The sequence below is a fragment of the Solea senegalensis genome, linkage group LG15, assembly GCF_019176455.1.
Source record: "Solea senegalensis isolate Sse05_10M linkage group LG15, IFAPA_SoseM_1, whole genome shotgun sequence".
Classification (NCBI taxonomy): domain Eukaryota; kingdom Metazoa; phylum Chordata; class Actinopteri; order Pleuronectiformes; family Soleidae; genus Solea; species Solea senegalensis.
The window spans coordinates 15591243-15613915 of record NC_058035.1 but is presented as its reverse complement, the minus strand read 5'-3'; the positions used below and the strand labels follow the sequence as shown (position 1 = coordinate 15613915).

Genomic DNA, 22673 nt, shown 5'->3' with positions numbered 1-22673 from the left:
ACAGACCCGGGGTACATACATGCACTTGGTGGTGTTGTACTTGGCTCAGAGCTAAAACACGTGTCAGGACTTCGGTGTGAACAGTGACACAAACACAAAGTCACACGGACCAGATTGGGTTCCTTACCTCTCTGATTTCCACACTCGTCTTCAGCTAACACTCTAACGCCTTACTGTGCATGCATGGCCATAGCTTGCATGCGGTTGGAAATACTTAAGCCCCTTTTGATTGAGGTTTCTATTTCTCTTTGCTTCCTTTTGGCTTGATGCCTCCCATATCCATTAGGGAAAATGTCTGTATGAAGCTGTATGACTGATGCTGGAAAACTGATCTCTCTTCCTTTGTCTCCTCCTCCTCTTCCTCCCACTAACCCTTGAAGGAAAGAGCAGGGCGAGACTACCTACAGGTTTGTAAGCTCATTCCTCCACATATACAAACACACACATATTTATCTCTGAAACTGTGAAATCTGATTGTGTACAGACTGGGTATTAGACGCATGCAAAGGATGAATAAATAAACAAATGTATCAATATGTTTGTTTATTGACGTTTGCCGAGATAAGTGAAGATCACAATGGCCTTTAGCGAGTGTGGGTGTTGATCGGTGGCTTGTTTGTTGCTTGGTTTACGAATTGATTGGTTTAGTATTTGACTGAACCCTTATTTAACCTTGAGAAATTCAAAGGTCAGCGTTATTGGATAAGACACACGCTTCAAACAGAAAAAAAAAAAAGAATGATTTTCTTACTAATGATGATGGATGATAACCCAGGACAGCAGTAGGAAAACATTAGAAGTTCCATTGCAGTCATACAAAATAAAGCTTTACTCGGCATGAGCATTAATATTACTGAGGACAGTTAAATAATAACAAGGTGTATGTGTTCTGGTAAAAGGAAACCAGAGATGACAGGTCAACATATGTTTGAGTAACACTAGATAGAATTACCGGCAGATCAAATGTTCCCCCAGGTGCTCACAAGACAATCATCACAAGAGATGCTGTGTTTTAAAGGGAAAGTTCAGGGTTTTTTTTCCATGTGTTTATCTACACTAACTTCACTGAGCATGGCGTCAACTCACTGATAACATGGCTGCCAGCAGGGACGTGAGAGAAACCAGATTATGCTTGCTGAAGCCTGATGTTTCACCTTGCTCTCTTTTCTTGCCACTAGACAGCCTTTTTCCTGCTGGAACGTTTGTAAACAGCGCTCTCCTTGCTCTAAAGACTGTAGCAGAAATGAATGATTTTACATCATGGCACACAGGTATTATTGAACCCCCCCCACTGACTCCATCAGTTAGTGTTATCTTGTGAATTCTATGTTTGATATTTTTTGTTAGGATCTACTAAAGTGACCAGAAACCTCTTACGGTGAGATAAGGCATAATAGACTTCATTTTATAACGTGAGCATTTCGTTGAGTTGCTAAATTCTCTTTTCGCTTCTGTTCCTCCTGGCAGCTGTAACTTATTGCCAAGATTGAGTGTCCACGGTCCCATGTCAGTGTTGATAATGTGTCAATACATCATACAACCAGAATTATCCCTTTTATTACACAACGCAACAGCTCAGTAACATGATACCTTTCTCTGGAACCTGTATGATGTTAAAATGTGCTGCCTGCTGCAGATTACTTATCCTTTTTATTTCATTTTGCTACCTCAATTTTCCGACTTGTCTCCATCTCTGATTTCCTCGTCCTTTGGTTACTCTTTCTTCACTTGACTCTCAGACAGGGAAAGGGCAATGGGCTTTTTAATGTGTGTGTGTTTGTGCGTGTGTGCGCACAAATGCCTTCAAAGACAGGAGTCTGTACCATGTCTGTACCATGACGCACTTTTTCCATTGGGATGGTATTTATGTAACTCATCAAACACAAGTCTAGCAGCGACAGAGTGAAGTTGAAAGGGGGGCTTGTAGGGGGATTTCAGGGAGGGGGAGAAGACGGAGATTTGTGAGTTTAATTATGCTAGTATAGTTTTTACAGCGCAGGGCTTCTTTGGCAACATTTGGGGGCCTTATGTCGAGCCAGCAGCTTCTTATGCACATTTAAACTTAACACAGCCACACACACAGATTTAAAGAATGAAACTTAATTCCCTCAGTGGAAAAAAAAAATTAAAAGAACAAATGTGTTTCTCATCCCTAAACAAAACAGAATTTAATCAGGGCTTTGTTGCTTCCATGACTGCACTCATCCCCCAGACATCCTTCTGTTTAAAGGGCTGCGTTTAGTTAGGCGTTTGCCCCTTTTTTTAAGTCAACTAAAGTTCAATTTACACTTGTGAAATCATAATTATGCTCACTTTTACGACACTGTTTATCTTCTATATGTTGCCCTCCACCAAGACAACACAGAGCTGTGTAATTAGTGGTTTTACAGACTGTCGACTTCTTGGCGGTGGTAGGTGCCGCGGTAAAGCGACTCGTGGTTTTCGTTTAAGCAGACTTGTAAACACCAGCAGCAGTAAACATGAGGCACACCACAAAGTGCCACGGCGCGCATCACGCTGAGCGTGAGTGAGGAGCGACATGGATTAAAGGATAATGGGGCGTTATTGTGGAGTTTATTGTGGGGTTTATGAGCGCTGACAGGTGGGCCACATGTTCAAACGCAGGAAAGTAGCTAAACCTCTTATCAGTAGTGATCAATACGAGCAAAAACCTATTGAAATTCCATCTTAAATGTTTTGTAGGGATATCACTTTTTAATCCCCAACACCAATATCACAAACTTAAGTATTTACCAATACAGATATCAGTCTGATACAGTCATTTTTAAGTCACTAAGCTGTTAACGACACATTTTTGTTCAAAAACATCCTTCAAGCGAGTTTAAGAGAAAATTATAAAGACTTTTATGATAAAAACACACTTAAACATCTGCATTCATTGTGATGTTTCAGCAGATCTGTGTGGACAGATGTTGGGGTAAAGCTGTGAAACAGCGGCCCGAGCCTTTGTTTGATGACACTGGTCGAATGATATGTGATGAATACACTTTTATCTGCTTCCTCCTTCATCTTTCTACTCTCTCTTCCATTCCATCTCTCCCTCCTTTCACTGTAGCGAGGGTCTAAGTAATAGGAGGCTCTTCAGAAGGTACTCTCGGAAATATAGGAGGTACCGACAGCATTACCCAGCATCCTCTCTGCCCTGAGAATGCCTAACTATAACTAGCATGGAGGGGAACAAAGAGCTCAGACTGAACTGTCCTTCTAACCTCTCTCCTCAACCCCCCTTTTTATCCACTTAAGGATGTTGTCTGAGATGACCGCTGCTGCTTGCCGCCTGTCGAACGCCAACAAGACTTAACCGTGTTACAAATTAAAGGGGAATTCCACCAAAACTTATCTAGTCAGTGTAGAAGCAAATGCATGTTTTTGAGACCAAAGAAAATGATACCAGATTTGAATTGTCAACTGTAGATTGTACATTTACCACAAATAATTGCATGTTGATCATTCAATATCCAAAAATGCACTTAAAGTCATTTAAAGCTAATCAGAAATAGAAAATGACAATGAGTCAGAATGCAGGGTCTAAATTCCCCTTTATTTTATATTTCTGAAATGATATTTGCCTCTGAGCCTTCCCTAGAAACTGTCCAGTCACATGAGTATCTGTTATTTTAATTAGGCATTTTGTGCACAATCATTCCATTATAGTTTCTTGGGATCAGAAATTGTTTGTTTTGTTTGAACAAGATTTATTTGTAATAATCCCATACATTGCTAAAACAAAATAGTTTCATTGGCAAATGAGGTAAAAGAATTGGAAATAAAATAACCAATTCATGAGGCTGGACTCAATTCACCTTCAATTAACTTCAAAAACGAAATACAAAATATTAATGCACCATTTCCATACATGGATATCTACTCATTTGACTGCATGCTCCCTCTATTCCTTGCTGCACCCCTCTTTTCAGTCATTTTTCTGCAATTAGAGATTAGAGATGGACTCATTATCAGTTGAGTTAAATGATCTACACCGATCAGCTCCAATGACCGCATCTTACAAAGGCTGTTAGATGAAGGTACACGGGATTCTGCAGGTTCACGATAGAAAATAACTTCATGTTCGGCCTTGAAAATGTGTCTGCATGTGTTGTAAAGAGAAACTGCATTAAACACTATCGCAAATTGTTACCTAAAAATAAGTCTTTTAACAGTTTTGTAAAGTTGAGGGGGAAAACCCACTTCTGTCAAAGTGGTTAAAACAGATTATAATTTCAGGTTGAGTAAAGTGAATCTGTGAAACTGTGGCATGGAAACTGTATTGAAACTCTGCATCTCTCTCTCTCTCTCTCTCTCTCTTTCTTCCTCTTTGTATCTCTGCTGCATTGCATGTTGGTCTATTTGCCTTATATAGCATCAAATTTTTTACAGCAGCAAGTCACATCGATTTAAACATGTCCACATCCTCTGTAAAGGTTACTAAAGACAACAAAAGGAAGCGACCACCAAAAGTTTCAGAAGGGAAATTGTAGCCTAACTGCTCAAAAACAAAACCGCTCGTTCGCTTCCTCAGTCAGGGCTGTTTTCAGATGAAGGATGCAGCATACAAGTCAATGTTCCATCATTTCCTTTCATGAAGACCAAGCCCAGGCAGAAAACAACAACAAAAAACCTTTTTTTTTCCATCACTGTAATTATAGAGAGTAATTGTAACCAAAGCAGAGGTTGTGTTTGCTAAATTAAAGCAACAAATCCTTCTGAATCTCATTGGATCGATCAGTTGTATCATTTTTGCATCTCTGTACTGAACTGTGAATACATGAGTAGATAATTAGCTGATGGGCTAAGGATCAGGTGATTTTGGGCATTGTCACGCTAGACGGATGATGTTTGGTCTGAGGGAAAGGACAGAACACTGCCTTGTGACTGCACTCTGAATTTCTCACAGGGAAATAGGTGTTGACAGCATTCTCTCTCTCTCTCCCTCTCTCTCTCTCCCTCCCTTCTTATGCCTCTCTATCAACCCCAAACTGTCACACACATACACACTCCATCTTTCACTCACTTTCCCACCTCTTCCTCCCTTTTTCCTCCTCTGTCACCCTGACCGTCTCTCTCTGGATTGTCACTCCCATCATTCTCGATCCATCTGTTTCCCCAATCTATCTCTTTGTGTCTTTCAATGTTTTTCCTCTCCTCTCTCTCTCTCTCTCTCTCTCTCACCTCCACTCCCTCCCTGCAGTCAGAAATTGAGTTTTAAGGAACGAGTGCGAATGGCGAGTCCTCGTGGTCAGAGCATGAAGAGCAGACAGACGTCCATCAACGACCGCCAGCGCTGTTCCCCTGGCAACGAGGTGGTGGGAGGCACCGAGCTGATGGGCGGCAGCCCGGTGAAAGTGCAGAAGAGCTGGAGCTTCAATGATCGCACACGTTTTAGGCCGTCGCTGAGGTTGAAGAGCCAGTCTCGCAATGTGGTCCCAGATGGTGAGTGGGACTACGGGTGACACAAGAAGGCAACACACCTAGACAAATTACACATCACAGCACAGTGTGTTAAATTGAAAACTTACTTACTTACTATGTCTGCAGTTTCCTTCCCCAGAAAGAAAAACAAAATATTAATCACAGGGGAAATCGAGGCAGTGCTGAATTAATGAACATGTACACACATCCAGGTCATCGATTTCCTATTGTTTGTTTGTGCAAAAGCACATTGTTGCTGCAACATGCAAAACAGAAAACAAACATTCACAGGATAGATAGATGATAGATGATTTGTCTTTTTAAGAATCTTTGGTAAAACTGTCAGCAATAACTGAAATATTTATATTATCTATGGCATTAAACATAACAGTACTGTTTTTTATTATTATTATTTATTATGCTCTTTAAACTATCTACATAATTCTCATAGTATAGGTATAGAAATATATACATCTATAGGATAATGGACATTATGTCTCCATGGTGGATGTTGTAGTTCACTGACTTCACTGTCATACTTTAAATCTTAATTTCCACCATTTTTCTTGAGGTCACTCGAAGGATCCCAAATGTATTGTTATGTAGACTATACAGTGTTTTCTTCAATATCAAATTGCTGACTCCTTATTATTTCTTGCTATCTTTCATTTGAGCCAATTTAATCACCTCTCAATTGCTCTATGTCATCATTCCCTCTCTTTCCATTTCTCTCCTGCTCCTTCGCTTTCTATCTTCTGCTCTTATAATTTTGGGCAGCATCAAGGATATACAGTATCTATCCTTTTCTCTCACCTCATACAGCTGAGCTGGCAAAATTCTGCCCCTTCCCAACACTCTTGTCCAAGTGGGGCATAAATTCTCAGCTCTTAAAAGCCAAAATAGCATCAGTTTGAAACATTCTTGGAGACTTCTGTCAAGAGCCGCCGTGCAGAGAGTGTTTTATGACTTTTGAGACTGGAAACAATTTTGCACTGGGCTCCATTTATTGATGAAATGACTCTCTCTGCCTCTCTCAGTGGACAGTGGCATGACCACGGAGGATTCCTTCGATGAGCGGGGCTGCCATTGCGATGTTACAGTGGAAGATCTATCAGCTCCACTCAAGGCTGTCATCAGAGCTGTCAGGTGAGCTCCCACTCCCGTTATGCTCCATTTGTCAAGAGTTTGTAGGTGATGCTCCCAACCAAAGTATCTGTATATCACCACAATCTTAGAAATGTTTTGCACCACTTTTTTTTGCAAAGTTGCATCCAAGTCAAGTCAGGTGAGAAACAGAATTAGAATTTTACTATTTGTTTACATAAACACGTGCTACTCAGAGCAGATAAAAGGGGAGAAGACCTCGAATGCAGGTCACTCAGATATGGTTGATGTCATTCGTTGCCTGTAGGTTACCAGCGCCCCCCGCGACCCTCATGTGGAGGATAAAGCGGTAGAAGATGAATGGATGGATTTGTGCGCTTTAAAGCTGCAGTGTGTAACTTCTGCTGATTCTGACGTTATAATTCTGCCTCTGATTAGTCTTTGTGCAGAACAGAAACAAAGTTGCTGCTGAGTCCTCCATTTGAAAACGGGCTCTGACAAGAAATACTATCCAACCTGATTGAGGGAGTGTCTGTGTGTGTACACCAGCAGCACGGGGGTGGGCGGGGACAGCGGTTGTGCTAGACTTTTTAGCTTTTGTCAATGCTGTAATTCTTAATTTCTCCGTGACAGTGGAGAGAAGCCAGTAAAACACTGCAGCATCATGTCTCGGCAAATATGAACAATGTAATTAGAATTAGACCATCACAATTAAAATGTGAGCAAACTATTTAGAAGAAATGAAACTGAAGTGTATTCAGGGCAGGCCTTCTGTGGCCTACACTCAAACCTTCCTCCGGGGACTTAAACTTAGTGCTCGCTTAAGTGTAATGAAACGCATCAAGTTGGGGGGGAGGAGACTGCTGCAGAGACGACTTTCCATTCAAGTTTTGAAGTCAGGGAATATTTCTCTGACGGGAAGTGATCACAAGTCGGCAAGACTCTCTGAATTTGAGATTTTCTGATCCTGCAAGCACTCGCTTCCTCAGGAGGAAATCCCACAGCATCCACTCCTTCTGCTTCTCTGTGGTCACAGACGTGGTCAGAGACGTGGTCACAAACACACTCCAAGGCCGTCAGCCTGTTGCTCTTCAGTGCATTATCAGCATCCTGATAGCGAGAGGCGTTGAGTGCCATCGTCGAGGTTGGAGATGAAGGCCGAATGCTCCGTGAGGAATCTTTTTCTTGATAGATGTAGTTATCTCAGTGATGTACAGGTCAGTGTTAGAGGTGGTTTACAAGTGGTTATTGATGGTGTTGTGTGTGTAAATTATTTGATGTTACGGTAGATCGCCCTCAGTGTTAAATCAGCCTTCGGAGAATTCTGGGTTAATGCAACCGCAGGGGGGACAAGAAGTGTTTATCCTCTCGACACAAGATTTTATCGCGTAAACTGAGAAACATAAAGTCGTATTGAGCTGATCGCTTTGACAGGTTTACAGTTGCACACTTCAGTTTTAAAGTTTTTGTTGATCCACCACAACCAGCCGCTGAGATTAATTTAGCTTAGACTGAGATAATGAGTCATTCTTGTTTAATAAAATAGTGATTTTTCTTAACTGCAACATCATGGTGACCACAAGAGGACAAATAAAGCCAAATATCAACAGTCCAATAGATCATATCTATTCATCATATCATCCATTTCTACTTATGTTCTTTCTTAGCATAGAGCATCTTACAGTCGAGTATCTTACCTTAGACTCTTGCCTCAGGACCTTTTTTCCTCATCTTGTTCAAGGGTTCTGAAACCATAGTGACAGCAGCTCACTGAGCTGAGGATCTACCAGTTGATCGGTGATGTCAAAGTTCTGCCTCGTTTTGAGTGCACAGCACATGCAATTCAGTCTCTGTGTTAACTGAGGGAAAAAAGAAATCACTACACCTGTGTATCCCTTATGTTTTGTTTTATTTCCCAGCACAGTTCATCACTTTCAGTGAAAGAAGGTTATAAATATTGACATGTTAGAACTATCTCTACTTTTTCTCCTCAGCGCATGAATCAAAAACACAACTGTGCTATACCTGTAACTCAGGATGACAAAAACATAGACTCACATGATGTTTGCTTTCATCAGGCGATGTTTGTATTTTGTCCCCCACCTCCATCTTTCCCTCTGTGTCTATATGAACTGCTGCTGTTTTGGAGGATTTTCCTGTGGGGGTGCAAGTGTGTGCGTGTGTGGGTCTGAACTGATGAGCGTGCGTATGCGTCTTTCAGCAGACCTTGCTGTCTCACACTGGCACCGGCACCCTGTGAGCGAATGTCTGTCCAACTGGCACCGCCTGCTTCGTTTCACTTCACCACTTCTCGCCGTATGCATATTTTTTTTCAATAAAAAAAAAAACACAACTCGTTGACTTAATAATTTCCTTTTCTAATATTTTCTAATATCTTTTTGCTGGCTAATTAAAAAATCAGATGCATCAGATAATGAAGGACACTGACTCATGACTGGCTTGTTTTTCCTTACAAATTTGCTTTGAATGTTCAAAACAATTCGCAGGTCTTTTGTCATTAGTTTGTCATTCATTCTGTAAATGAATGTTATGTTTTGCTTCTCTACAATATCTCCTCCGCTGTTATTCACTCTAGTTGCACCTTTTTACATTATCTCCTTCTTTATTTATATATTTAAATACTACATGTATTTCATCCAACCCATGCCCAAGCATAGGCGAGATTAGCATATGGAGTGGAAATGTGTTCTCAGCGCACGCAGATGCCGTCCATATGGGCCACAGAGTCTTCTCTATAAATAAGACGTCTCACTTGCACACTTTGCACAGATGTCACTATATTTTTTCATGATGTATTCATATTTCCAGTTGTCATACATCTGTGCCTGATTCGGTGTTTCTTCCTCCAACCACTTTCACAACAGAAATCAATAAAAACTTCCTTTAGGTTCAGAGAACTCTCTTACAGTTTGGGTGTGAGACAGGTGTGATATGCCTATGTCATATTATCCAAATTCACATTTTATTTTATCATTTGATGTGTTGTGCACATGAGTTACCATGTTAAATGTTCTGATTAAATATGAGAATATCTGTTCTCTACAGATTCAGCATTTTAACCCTTTAAATGCCCGTTTTATAAATGTATTTTTTTTGACATTTTTTGACATAAAAAACACAACATATTTTCCACAAACTACATGATAATGACATTTCCATTAGAGGGCACACAGTATGTCACTGTATCACTGTATTTTCGGTATTACATTTGGTGAAGTGTCACTTTTTTTGACTTATTCTGAAAGATTTGACCTGGAGATACCTTTTCCTGCTTTTGTTTTTTAGTAAACCCACATATATAAAAATCGCCCCCTCAACTCAGCCACCAGGCTGCTGCTATATGACTCATACACACACACACACACACACACACACGCACATGCACACACAGATCCTATACCACCCAACTGTGGACAGCTTGCCCACCCACCCAGCAGGCATACTCCATGGGACAGCCGCAGCCCAGGGCTTTCCCAGGGTGTCGGGTTGTACGTTGGGCACCCCCTCCCCTGTCAGGCCTGTTATTACAGAGGGTCAACTGTCACTGTTGTTTCCACTCGGACAATGAGAGAGACGGGCAACTGGAGAAAAGCAGACGCCACTGGGGGATCCGAGTGAACCAAGAGCGTAGATTCTCTTACCTGTATCAATATTATTCACCCAGCGGTGTCTGTTCATCAAACAGACAGAGGATTACACTCAGGTTCAAAAGTCATTCATTTTCATTATGAATTTGACAAGAATACCAGGCAGTGTTGCTTTCCCGTTAGATTATCCTGTAGATATTTGAGATTCTAATAACATTTTTTGTAATCACACTGAAAAGCAAATATCAACAAGTGAAATGTGGTGAGGGTCGTTCTGTGGCTTTGTCAAAGCTTCTGCTTCCATCTAGAGGTTAGATGCCGTTATCGCACCCTTGTCTCACGTACCGTCGGCTCTTGGTTTCACAGCATCTGTCTTCCTCTTTTGTTTGTCTGTGTGTGTGTTTGTGCGTGTCTAGGATCATGAAGTTCCACGTGGCAAAGAAGAAGTTTAAGGAGACGCTGCGTCCCTACGATGTCAAGGACGTGATAGAGCAGTACTCTGCGGGACACTTGGACATGCTCTGTCGGATCAAAAGCCTTCAGACCAGGTCAGAACACACACACACACACACAGACACCTGCTTAACTTGACACACTCACATTACAAAAAGTGTTTCCACAGATGTAGTCACCTGTAGTTAGATCCATCTAAAATATCCTTTATAACACATACAATTACTCTTCTCACAATTTTTTTATTTTTAATTAGTAATGCCGAAAAATAAAATGTGAAAAATCCTATAATTTACTTGTTAAATATTTAGCATAATAACAAAATAAACAACTTGAAACTAGACAAAGCAGTTTTTTACACACAATAAATCTTTAGGTCATGCCCATTCAAATACGTTCCTTTTTTAATGGAATTATATATTAGATTTCACCCTTAAAAAAATAAACTACAGGAAACAAATATGAACCTTAGCTCCAGAAGCAGGTTGTTGTTTTAATAATGAAAGATGATTAAACATCATTTTTATAGCCTGAATAATTTGACTCTTAGCTATGCGCAAACAACCTGGGCTAAACCTTCAAAACAGAATAAATCCTGGTTGACTGCTAAGACATCCAGAAGGTTCTTAGTGTCTTAAACAGGCAGATGTCTGAACTTTACCCTTAACTCTGTGTGACAGTGCGTCAAAGCTTTGTGTTGATGACGTCAATGTCACGACTGAGCTGCAGCCTTTCCGGTTTTTGCTCACCTACATCATATCCACAGGTTATTAGGTCTTTTGCAATAATAATAATAATGATAAAGGATTGTCACAAAATCCCCACAGTGCACCTGGACTCACCTTACAGCACACCAGCACTGCAGAACACTGTTTATGAACCACTGCTACTGCACTGTTATTGATTGCTTAATTAAAAAAACAATTAAGATAATACTTTCCACTCATCTTCATCTTGCCTCCTATAGCATGTGTGTATGTACAGTATGTGTACATGTGTGCTCCCTCTCTCTCCCAGACTTGACACTGTAGTGGGTCCCCCTCCACGGCCTCTCAGCAGTCGCGTCAAGACCTTTTCTTCTCCCTCCCTGCATTTATATTACAGCCAGGCCCGGAGGAATAAATCTGCACCGGGGTTAGACATGCCCCGTCACCTGCCTGCCGACTGCTCCCTCACTAACTTCACCAAAATGTCACACCTGAGTCACACAGAGGCCAAATGTACAATTTCATAATGCACACAAGCCCATTGTACACGTATGAGCTTTAGTCCACATTTATTCCCAACACAGATGTGGTTTATGGTGAAGATGATGGTACGAGTGCTCACAGAAATGGGCCCTTTGACTCAAGTTTGGCAGTGGTTTCATTTATAAATATGTCAGAGGTCCTCAGGTAGTTCTAATTCTGGATCATGAATTCAGCTTTACAAGATTTGTCTTTTTTGTAAAGATGTAACATGGAGGAAAGAAAGTGTTTGGCTGTTTCAGCAGTCAACACTTTGATCATTTCAAATTTCCAACATAGGAAATGCTCATTTTCATAAACCCCTTTGTTCTTTTTGACTTGTATTTTTGGTTGGTAAAAGCCTGTAAATGATGCGATCATCCTGATTTGAGCCACTTGAGGACCTCATCTGTATCTGTAGGTGTTGAAAAACATAACGAGAGCTGTTGCTTTAGAGTGTAGCTGCAGACTTGATAATTCAAATTAAACATTTGTCAACGTGAATAACTCAACACAATTCAACATGATGTTGTTGTTGTTGTTGTTGATGTTGTTGTTGTTTAGCCCTGCCTGCATGACATGTGGACATTTTAGATGATTTTTCTTTTATAAATCTGTGCATGAAAAAGTAGAATAGACTTTCTTCAACAGGGGGCACTGGAATGTAATCATGGATTAAGACCTATTGTTGAAAATGTGATGTTTTGAAATGCTGAATGAACTGAAGGTGTCTTTTTTACAACAGTACTGCTGGGCAGTGACATAGTATGCTGTTTTCATTATGTATAGAGCTGTTCTGTTGGTAAAGGCTGTAGATGCACACCTGACATCCGCAGATGACAGAAAGAGCAGGTGTAGCCTTTCATGTGAAGACATTTAGCGAAGCTTTTTCCATCATGTGCCTCCTCTCCGTGTAGATCTATATGTCATGACTGATTTGGTCATGTTTGCACGTGTTTCCTACGCCTTACCGTGTGTGCCTACGGATACCTGTGTCTGATACAGTCTTTTTCCTGTCTTCAGAGTGGCCAGTGCAGCGGGCTCTGGTCCCAGCCTAAGTAACCGACCCAGGAACGTGTCCTCAACTGCTCTGCATTATTATTACAGCAACAACAAGAGGAAGCTCCCTGGCTCAGGGTTACTGCTATTTCATTTTAATGTGGATTTTCCAAGTGATTTATAATATCATTCGTTCCCTTACAGTTCCCCAAACGTATGACTGAGTGTGAATGTCACACACACAGATGCGGGCTTGCTCACAGGGATGCAAATAATTACCGTTCGGTTTAACACACCTTTACAGTAGCCGACCAGATGGTTGGAGTTTGCACTAAAAAACTAAAATAGATTCAAGATACAGCAATTCACCCGGAAAGTTTGATTTTAACGTGCTTAACTCCATTCAACTGGTGAAATTTTAACTAATCCTATCTGATTACAAATGTCACTAATAGTTTTACACATGCATGCTTTTTTGTCGTTAATTCAAGGACAATCATGGGTGTGAATGTAAAACGTGTGTGGAATCACGGATGTGAAATGATTTCATGTAGTTTGAAGGAAACAAATTCTTCTTCTGTGGTATATCTGCATGTTGAGAATGATTAACTTTGTTTATTCCACATTATTTCATGGGAAGGCATTAAAATAAACTGATCTAATCAATATAATATTCTGCCTTTTCACCCACTACTACTAATATCACTACTACCACTACAGTATGCTCTGGATAATTATTTCTATTTCAAATTCACCAGCCCATGAAACCAATGCAAACAACAGACTGTGTGAAATTCCTATCTGAAATGCTGTTTTCCTTTATTCCTGGAAAACTGACATTTTGGTTTTGAATACGATCGCTCTGATACAGCCCAACCATGTGTGGTGTGTGTTTTACTAACCCTGATCCTAACATGCTGCTGTTGCTCTAGGTTTGTTGCCTGACGTTGGATAACCTGAAATGAAGCCCAGCTGTCTGCTCACATTACAACATCATTATTATCTAATATATTGACATGGGTGTGCATGTGTGTATCAGGGTGGATCAGATCCTGGGAAAAGGCCAGATTCCTGTGGATAAGAAGATGAGGGATAAACTACATGCAGATGGAGACTCTCTGGAGGGCATGAGCATGCTGGGACGTGTTTGTAAGGTGGAGAGACAGGTGAGTTTAGAAAAAAAAAACTATACTATTTCAATACTGTGATTCTAATGTTACATTATAGCAAAGAGCAGATATCTTTTTAAAAGTTTTAAAAACTCACTCTCTGGTCTGAAGTGTCAATATTAATAAAAAAACAAATTAAAGATGATTGGACTAATACGGTGAAAGTTGCAGTTTAATTCATGGGGGGCACGTTGGTAGAGCTGGCACCTGCAGTCTTACCCCATCTCCCCCCTGTCCTATCCCATAAAGCTTTTGAGCTTTTGAAAGTTCACTATCTTTCCCTCTTTCCATTCTGACCTTGCTACTGTTTACTCTTTCACTCCTAGGTGACTTCCATCGAGTCAAAGTTGGACTCTTTGCTGGACGTCTATCGCCAAGTTCTACAGAAAGGTCCCTCGACCCTCACCCTCTCCTCCCTGCCTCTGTTCGAGCTGGGCAGCCACCAGCACCACGGCTCCGACTACCAGACTTCCATCATCGGCAGGGATCTTCCATCTCCTCAGGGAGGGGATCTGGTGGGAGGAGGAGGTGATAGCAATGGGGGCTTACGCCGTTCCCTTAACGCCAACCCGAGGGGCCTGCGTCTCATCCTGGCACCCGCCGATGATGACATTCCACCGGACTCAGCACCTCCATCTTACCCCCCGTCCACAGCATCCCTCTCTCCGTCACCCCTGCTCCCTCCTGATAGCCCATACCCCACCTTGGTCACGCCCAATGGCACATCCAAAAGAGCACACCTCCCTGACCTGCCGCCCCCTCCTCCGTCAGGTGGGGGTTTCACCCTCCAGCTGCCCCCAGTGGTTCACCCCTCCCATCACCGTTGCTCTGCTCACTCCATCACAGATGATTTGACAGATGAAATGACAGCAGATAAAGAGAGCTTGGGTCCTTCTGTTGTTGTGGGATCCAGTGTGGACCCTCACCACGAAGAGGACAGTGAGGCAGTTGCTGTACAGGGGGGGTTGCAGCTGCGGGAGAAATCTGGCTTGAAATCTGAGGGGGTGTGGAGGAAGCACATGAGCCTGGAGATGAACCCCCTGCTGCTGCTCACGTCTAGCCAAGATGGGACCCCTGCAGATTGGGAAGGCAGTCTGGGGAAATCCATCTCGCATAATCTCAACCATCCTTTGACCAGCCATGCCACTGGTCTGTCCTCTGCACTCAACAACATCAGCAGCAGCAGCAGCAACGGTAGCAAACGTGGCAATGACCTTAGCAACTGGGATGGAACAGAATTCTTCATTAGCGGTTGCAAGCTAGAACCAGCGGGAGAACACTATGACTTTCTGTCCCAGAGACCTGACAGCAGTCCATCCAACCTTTTACAGACTGTGGAGGAGGCTGCACCTCACCCTCGGGGAAATTCAGATTTTCTCAATCAGTCTCCACACATACAACTGGCATAACCACGCACATTCACACTTACACACACACATACACTCTTGCTTACGGTATGTACACTCTTTTGAGAAGCAACCTTTACGGTATTTTTTCAGGACAATAAACACGTTTCAAATTGTGCAATTGAATGCTGTGTACATGGACAACGTTTTTAGATTTTGTCAGACACGAATCTGTCCACTTTCATACAGATTTTATTCGGCAGATACTTATTTATTTTTTTATGGGTTTCTAAAATTAACATTTAGCCAATAAGACAATGAAAGTATACATAGAATATGTATGTAAGTGGCCAAATTCATGGAAGACAAAATACACAAACTTTCTTTAGGAGAAATAGATGGAGAAAAAACTTTATAGAATAAAGATGTTTTTCATATTCATGATGTTAGTAGATAAAAGGAAGACATGTGCCAACTAGACATCAGATTCTACATGAAAATACTTTTCAAACTTAAGCTCTACAGGTTCTTTACTTTCAGTTTTATTTTGGACCTGAACAGTTTTGTCTCAAAACTGAAAAAAGCAGGAGTTTAACTTTTTTTTTTTTTTCCTGAATTGTGCCAACATTGATAATTAAAGCAGTTAATATAAACAGTAGACAATTCAGTCTCTATATTTGACAGGGAGAGTGTTGCACATAAGAGAAGTGTATCTGAAACTTGAATAAGCCACTGCAATTGATGGGTCAACCACTCACCACGTGGTGAAACTACATGAAGTTACATCCACACACACACTCGCTCTTTCACGTAGACAAACACACACTCACACACAAATACACAACCACCGAGTCCTCTCAGAAGAGCCAGCTTGACAAAGACTGAGGCTGACCAGTGACTTATTTCTTACAATTGCTTGTTTTCAGAGACTTTCTTGGACGAGAAGGAGAGTTCCAACTTATTCAGTGTCTGTTTTTGGTAGTGTAAAATGTCTTCTTTTATGCTTTCATACATATCACTGCATGGGCTGTTGCCAACAAAAAACAACAAATGAATGGAATGAGAATATTTTTTGATGAGGTGAGGCCTGGTGTCATGGGAATAGCTTTATTTTTATTTTTAAAAAAAAAAGAAAAAAGAAAAGCTAAAGGTCAATCTCTGAGCATGTGTTCATATCCCAAGCATCTCATTCTGTTCATCTTCAACCACTACAAAAAAAAATGTACGTCATTGTTGAAATGTCAAATGAAACAAAAGTGTTGGAACACGTCTCACTTGGTTTGGACGGTAGCTCAGAGATTTATTGCTACTGGTCTGGACGCTTTATTTGCAGCAGGATTTTCTCAGCTTAGCATGAGATGCTGCTTATCGCATGTGACATACTGTTTTCTTCCAAACTGTTAACAAAAAAAGGGACAAACAAAGTTGGCTTGTGTGGAAATGATTTTGTCCTAATTTGATCGAATTAGATAGTGCCAGGTATATGGATAGCCCACTTACTATACAATTTTAGGATGCACAAGATTATTATTTAATAATTCTTTTTGACAAACCCTATCTTTTTAGCTGGGTGCTGGTTGCACCATATTCATGGATTGTGACTAAAAGTGCACTGTGTTACTTTTAAATATCAAAACATTTGTTACACTCAGCTATGGAACTATCAAATTAGTTCAGACGGTGCTTGATGAAGTCTATCAGCTTTACGTGACTTTCTTCTGTGTTTGGATCGCGTGTCGCCTGGTGACATCGCCGCGCTGCTCACAGGAAGTGATTCGTTTTATGTCGAGATAGAGGAAGGTCATAGCAACATTGTGCTAGAAAAGTGAGACAGCCTCAGACAGGTTTGAGTGTAACTAAGAACATAAGTAATGAATTTTACTGCTCACAAAACCTGGTTGTTCAGCAGTTTGACGGGATACATTCTTCTTTTCCCCCGCCCGCCCCTGTGCTGCAGGATTATACACACAAACACTCCCTCAGTCAGGTGCATATAATATTGCTTGACAGAGCCCATTTTCAGATGAAGGACCCAACATACGAACAAAAGCGATGCAACTTAAAAGGCTGCTAAACAGACCGTATTCCCGCCTCCCAGCTCAGTGTAATGTGTTACTGTGCAACATCTGCAATGCACATGCATTTCTAGCACAGGGGATCAGCTTCACCTGAGGAATCCACGGAGATAATTCACTTTACGCGCAGTTCTCTTGTTGATTTAGTCGGCCGTGTATGTTGTCCTTTGTCAATGTGTTCATTCTGCTGCTAACAACGTCAAAATGTGATACAGTTTTGTAATAAATGAGAGCGAGGGAGAGATAAAGCGAGATAAGAATTAATCCTCATTGATATTTTCTGTGACTTCAGCCATTTCATCATTCAGCGTTGTAAAGTTCCTGCTGCTCCAAAGCCGAATGCTCAAGGAGACAAACTGGACGACAAGAATCTGACCTGAAACTGAAGTTAGAGGCTTATGCTTCTATCCCACTAAAATATACTGTATAGGTAACATTAACCAAGACTTTGAATTCCTCCTCACCACATCAATTAATTAGTGTAGTGACAATATGACATGTTATATTTTAGTGCATTTTGTCATTTTCATATTGCAAAGATGTGATTTTTACTGGCTTATGAAAAATGATGTCCTGCAATCTTCTTTAAAGAAATGACCGTAACCCTACAATGAATTGATATTAATTTTGATTGTTATCTAGCTTGAAGGAGGGTTGACTACTCCTGAATGAAAATCATGCATAAAAATATGGCAGCCATTTATTTTTGTTCGCCATCTTAAATTGTTAACGTCTTAAGGGATGTGCAGTCACAGCAGTCTTAAAGATTTATTTTGAGGTGTAATGTCGACCTATATTTGTCATTATGTTATGTCACTTACCTTTTGAATGGTGAGTAAGTGCATTGCTTAGCAAATTTAACATTTTGTAGTAGACAATGCATAGTACAATACTTATAATCCTCTAACAAATGAAATGTAAACAGAGATGGATTTTGAAATCCTCTACAGCCCAGGCAGGAGTGGTATGATGATATACAGTATAAGCACAGTTGTTTATGGGGAGTTTGAGGAGCCTGAAAATGTGACACAATAGTTTGAACTTAATATGGGAATATATTTGTCGTAGTTAATGATTGATTTTTTTTGTTACATATGAAAATAAAACTGTCAGTTACTTTGGAGCAAGATCAAACGATATCTACAAAAGCTCAAATCAGATGGAGTTTTTTTTTCACATCCCACATTCTCATGTTTGCGGTCTGTAAATTGCTTCTGGTGCCTTTCTTGCATATGAAATTTTTTTCCCATCTTCACAGGGCTGCAAAGGACTAGTTTGCCCACAGCCTATAGCAGCATATTGTATTGTTTTAGGTTGGTCATCAAGGTCATTTAAGTCACAGACTTGTTATGGCTTTGATGTCTAATAATACATTTTCTCAACTGCCTGAACAGTAATTTATTACACAACTGGCCTTAAAGCTTGATAATGTTAACATTATTATTTCTTTGGAATTAATTTATTAAGTGCACATTATGTTCTCTGGACAACAAATGCAAAATAATTTTATTATTCATAAATAAAGTCCAAATTAACTAAAAGTTTCTGGTTTTGTGTCTTTTGTTTATATCATGACCTTTTCAGCAAAATCAATATTTAATTTAAAAGCACAAAAAAATCATATTAAGCATATAACAACGTGCAAAATATCTCAACATATTCTCAGTATAAAAAAATTCCACCAACACCCTGCCCAATACATTTAGGGTTTCCCACTCAATTCAGTTCAATCCATTTAAACACAAACAACAACTTCAGGGTTTGCAGAATACCAACAAAATCAAATTTATTGTTTGTTTGTTTGTACCTGCTCTGCTCAGTTATCAGCCTGCAGTCTGCTCATAATGTGAAAAACAATATTGGTCAGTATCTACTGTGATCTGTACATTGTTATGCACATGTGTAAATGTGGGATTGGGATTAATAAATCCAAAAGCGTATCACCTTCAAACAGTAGTTTGCCATAAAAAGAATTAGGTTTGTCATGTCCAATAGTTTCCAACTCATCTGTGCACATTCTCGTCAGAGGCATGCAATTTATGGCAGGCACACAGAATTCAGCATAACACCAGTTAATTATTCTGAGAAAGTATGACAAAATGTAAGAACACTTGCTCACTGAGCTTCTCTGAGAAGTCAGAAATTAATCAAACATTACATTCAACCACTGAAACTATTTTTTCTGAAAGTAAATGACTATAATTTGACATTTTAATCAATAAATAATAATGTGCTTAACTATTTTTTCAGGTTTTTTGTAAAACGGTACATTTGAAAATTCATGGACATGGACAATAATTATATTTTAGCATTAAAAAATATAATTTAGGTTACAGAGCTTCGACAATGGTGTATTCAACATTACAGAAACATAAAAAAAAATGATTCTGATAATTACAATTGTTCAGACAGTACGTGAAGGCGGCACCGTTGTAATTGACATCGTCACATTAATAGGTGTCAGGTGTGGTGGAGGGCAATTTTAAAATGTCTGACTGGGAAGAGGAAGACGGGGACTGTGCAGCTAGTCAAAACGTTGGTTCTGCAACCGCTATTCCTGAATGGAGGTTTCAGGGTGGTGATCCTTCGCGGGGAAACACATTCGGATTAAGAAGGGAAGGCAGGTTTTCAGCCTCGAGGGGAGAAAGGGGTGATTTTAGCGGCGAGTACAGGAATCGCAGAGGTGGAGGCAATGACCTTCCGAGCGTAGAGCGCCGAGGCCCGGGACAACGGAGCCACGGCAATGAAAACTCGGACTCTTCCCCACCTGTGACTCTCAGCGTGGAAACAGCCTTGATTGGGAGAATCATAGGTACATTTGTAAGCAGTTTATTTCCACAGACACATATTAGCCGTGCTAGCTCAAGCTAACTTATCTGTTAGCTAACTGTGCTAAATTGAAACATTTCAACTGCCCTTAGCAGAGTGTGTGTATAACGTGTGTTCATTGTTCATGTTAAAGGTCGCGGAGGATCCAAAATCCGTGAACTTGAAGAGACTTCTGGTGCAAGAATCAAGGTAAGCACAAACCAACAAATGAAATTTAAATGTCGCTGCGATAGCAACAATAGAAATGTATCCAGCATATTGTTTATTAATAATGCGTATTCCTTTTAAAGCTATGATTGTATCAACAAGTTTGTTGTGATAAGTGATATATGGCTAGGTCGGTTAATTTTCTCAATCGATTTATTGTTTGGCCACAAAATGCATTAATGTTATAAAAAGTTGATTTATGCTTCCAAGACTTCAAACTGACAGTGACCACTGCTGTGTTTTGTCCACAGGAAATAAATCAGGTTACTGTCATAAAGTAGCAAGGAAAATATTTATATTTTTGTAAAAAACTTATTTATTAATTATCAAACTTGTTGATTAACATTGCTAATTGCATCGAGGGCTCAAACAGTTGCTGCAAAAAAATCAGTCATGACAGAGGAATAGACACAAGCATTGTTTTGGAAAAATCAGGATGAGGGTGATTTTAAAACTGTAATTTCTCTGCCAATTCACACCAGTTTTACAAATTTAAATGTGGGAGCTGCTGAAAGCCTCCTGACACTCACAAACCAAAAATGTTATCTCTATCATCAACCGTTCTTGAAATATGACAACCTTAAAACATGCTGTTTCCTCTTTTTCTCAGAGGTTTGGAAGAGGAACAGGTGCATGTCATAGTTTAGTATGTTGTCCAAAAGTATCTAAAATGTCATCGTTTACTATGTCGTCCAAAATGTGACAAACCTTTCATAATAAAGTATGTCATCCAAAAAAAGTCATGGTATAGTGTGTCATCCAAAATCAGTCAAAAAAAAGTCATAGTATGTTGTACAAATGGACACCAACACGTCTCAGGATTGCAGAGGGCACTTGTTCCACCCAGGGCTTAAAACCCAATCTGTTTTTTCAAAGGCAAGAGTCTAATAACGACACCAAACTTGTGGACCCGTACTATACTATGTTGTCCTAAGTGACACCTAAACAATGGTGTTTAGGTGTCACTTAGGACAACATACTATAGTACGGGTATAGTATGTGGTCCGAAGTCACCCAAAAAAGTCATACTTTAGTTTCTCTTCCAAGATCAGTCAAAAAAGTCATACTATAGTATGTCGTCCGAAATCAGTCGAAAAAGTTATACTATAGTATGTCGTCCAAAATCAGTCAAAAAAGTCATACTATAGTATGTCGTCCGAAATCAGTTGAAAAAGTTATACTATAGTATGTCGACCAAAATATGAGAAAAACGTCATACTATAGTATGTCATCTGAAATCGGTCAAAAAAGTCATACTATATAGTATGTCGTCCAAATGGACACCAACACATCTCATGACTGCAGAGGGCACTTGTTCCAACCAGGGCTTGAACCCATATCTGTTTTTCAAAGGCAAGAGTACTAACCACTACACAAACCTTGTGGACCCATGCTATAGTATGTTGTCCTAAATGACACCTAAACACCATAGAATAGTATGTTGTCCGAAATGACAGCTAAACACAAGGTATAGTATGTCGTCAAAAATATGACAGAAACATCATACTATAGTATGTCATCCGAAATCAGTCAAAAAAGTAATACTATATAGTGTGTCGTCCCAAATCAGTCAAAAACGTCATAGTATAGTATGTCATCCAAATGGAAACCAACACATTTCAGGATTGCAGAGGGCACTTGTTCCAGCCAGGGCTTGAACCCGGATCTGTTTTTTCAAAGGCAAGAGTACTAACCACTACACCAACTTTGTGGACAACAAAAAGTCACACTATATTATGTCGTCCAAAATATGACAAAATAGTCATACTATAGTCTGTTGTACAAAATCAGTTAAAAGTCATACTATAGTATGTAGTCCAAAATATGACATACGTCATATTATGTCGTCCAAAATCAGTCAAATAAGTCATAGTATAGTATGTTGTCCAAAATCAGTCAAAAACGTCATAGTATAGTAAAATCAGTCAAAAAGTCATAGTATAGTATGTCGTCCAAAATCGGTCAAAAAAGCCATATGTCGTCCAAAATCAGTCAAAAAGTCATACTGTCGTATGTTGTCCAAAATCAGTTCAAAAGTCATAGTATAGTATGTCGTCCAAATGGAAACCAACACGTCTCAGGATTGCAGAGGGCACTTGTTCCAGCCAGGGCTTGAACCCGGATCTGTTTTTTCAAAGGCAAGAGTACTAACCACTACACCAACTTTGTGGACAACAAAATCAGTCAAAAAAGCCATAGTATAGTATGCCATCCAAAATGAGTCAAA

At 40.1% G+C, this 22673-nt stretch overlaps 1 protein-coding gene across 6 annotated transcripts in view; it reads left to right on the top strand.

Moving 5' to 3' along the window:
* The window catches only part of LOC122781649 (potassium voltage-gated channel subfamily KQT member 5-like), a 101229-nt gene extending 83559 nt beyond the window's left edge, over positions 1-17670 (top strand). For 5 of the 6 annotated variants that reach the window (XM_044045500.1, XM_044045504.1, XM_044045503.1 and 2 more), the window contains 6 exons: positions 381-407; positions 5210-5451; positions 6468-6576; positions 10559-10690; positions 13860-13986; positions 14316-17670. In XM_044045500.1, coding sequence (XP_043901435.1) covers positions 381-407; positions 5210-5451; positions 6468-6576; positions 10559-10690; positions 13860-13986; positions 14316-15398 — 1720 coding nt within the window. In that variant the 3' untranslated portion in view covers positions 15399-17670. The remainder of the gene's footprint in view (positions 1-380; positions 408-5209; positions 5452-6467; positions 6577-10558; positions 10691-13859; positions 13987-14315) is intronic. The other variant, XM_044045501.1, reaches the window with a different exon arrangement.
* Positions 17671-22673: the final 5003 nt, after the last annotated feature.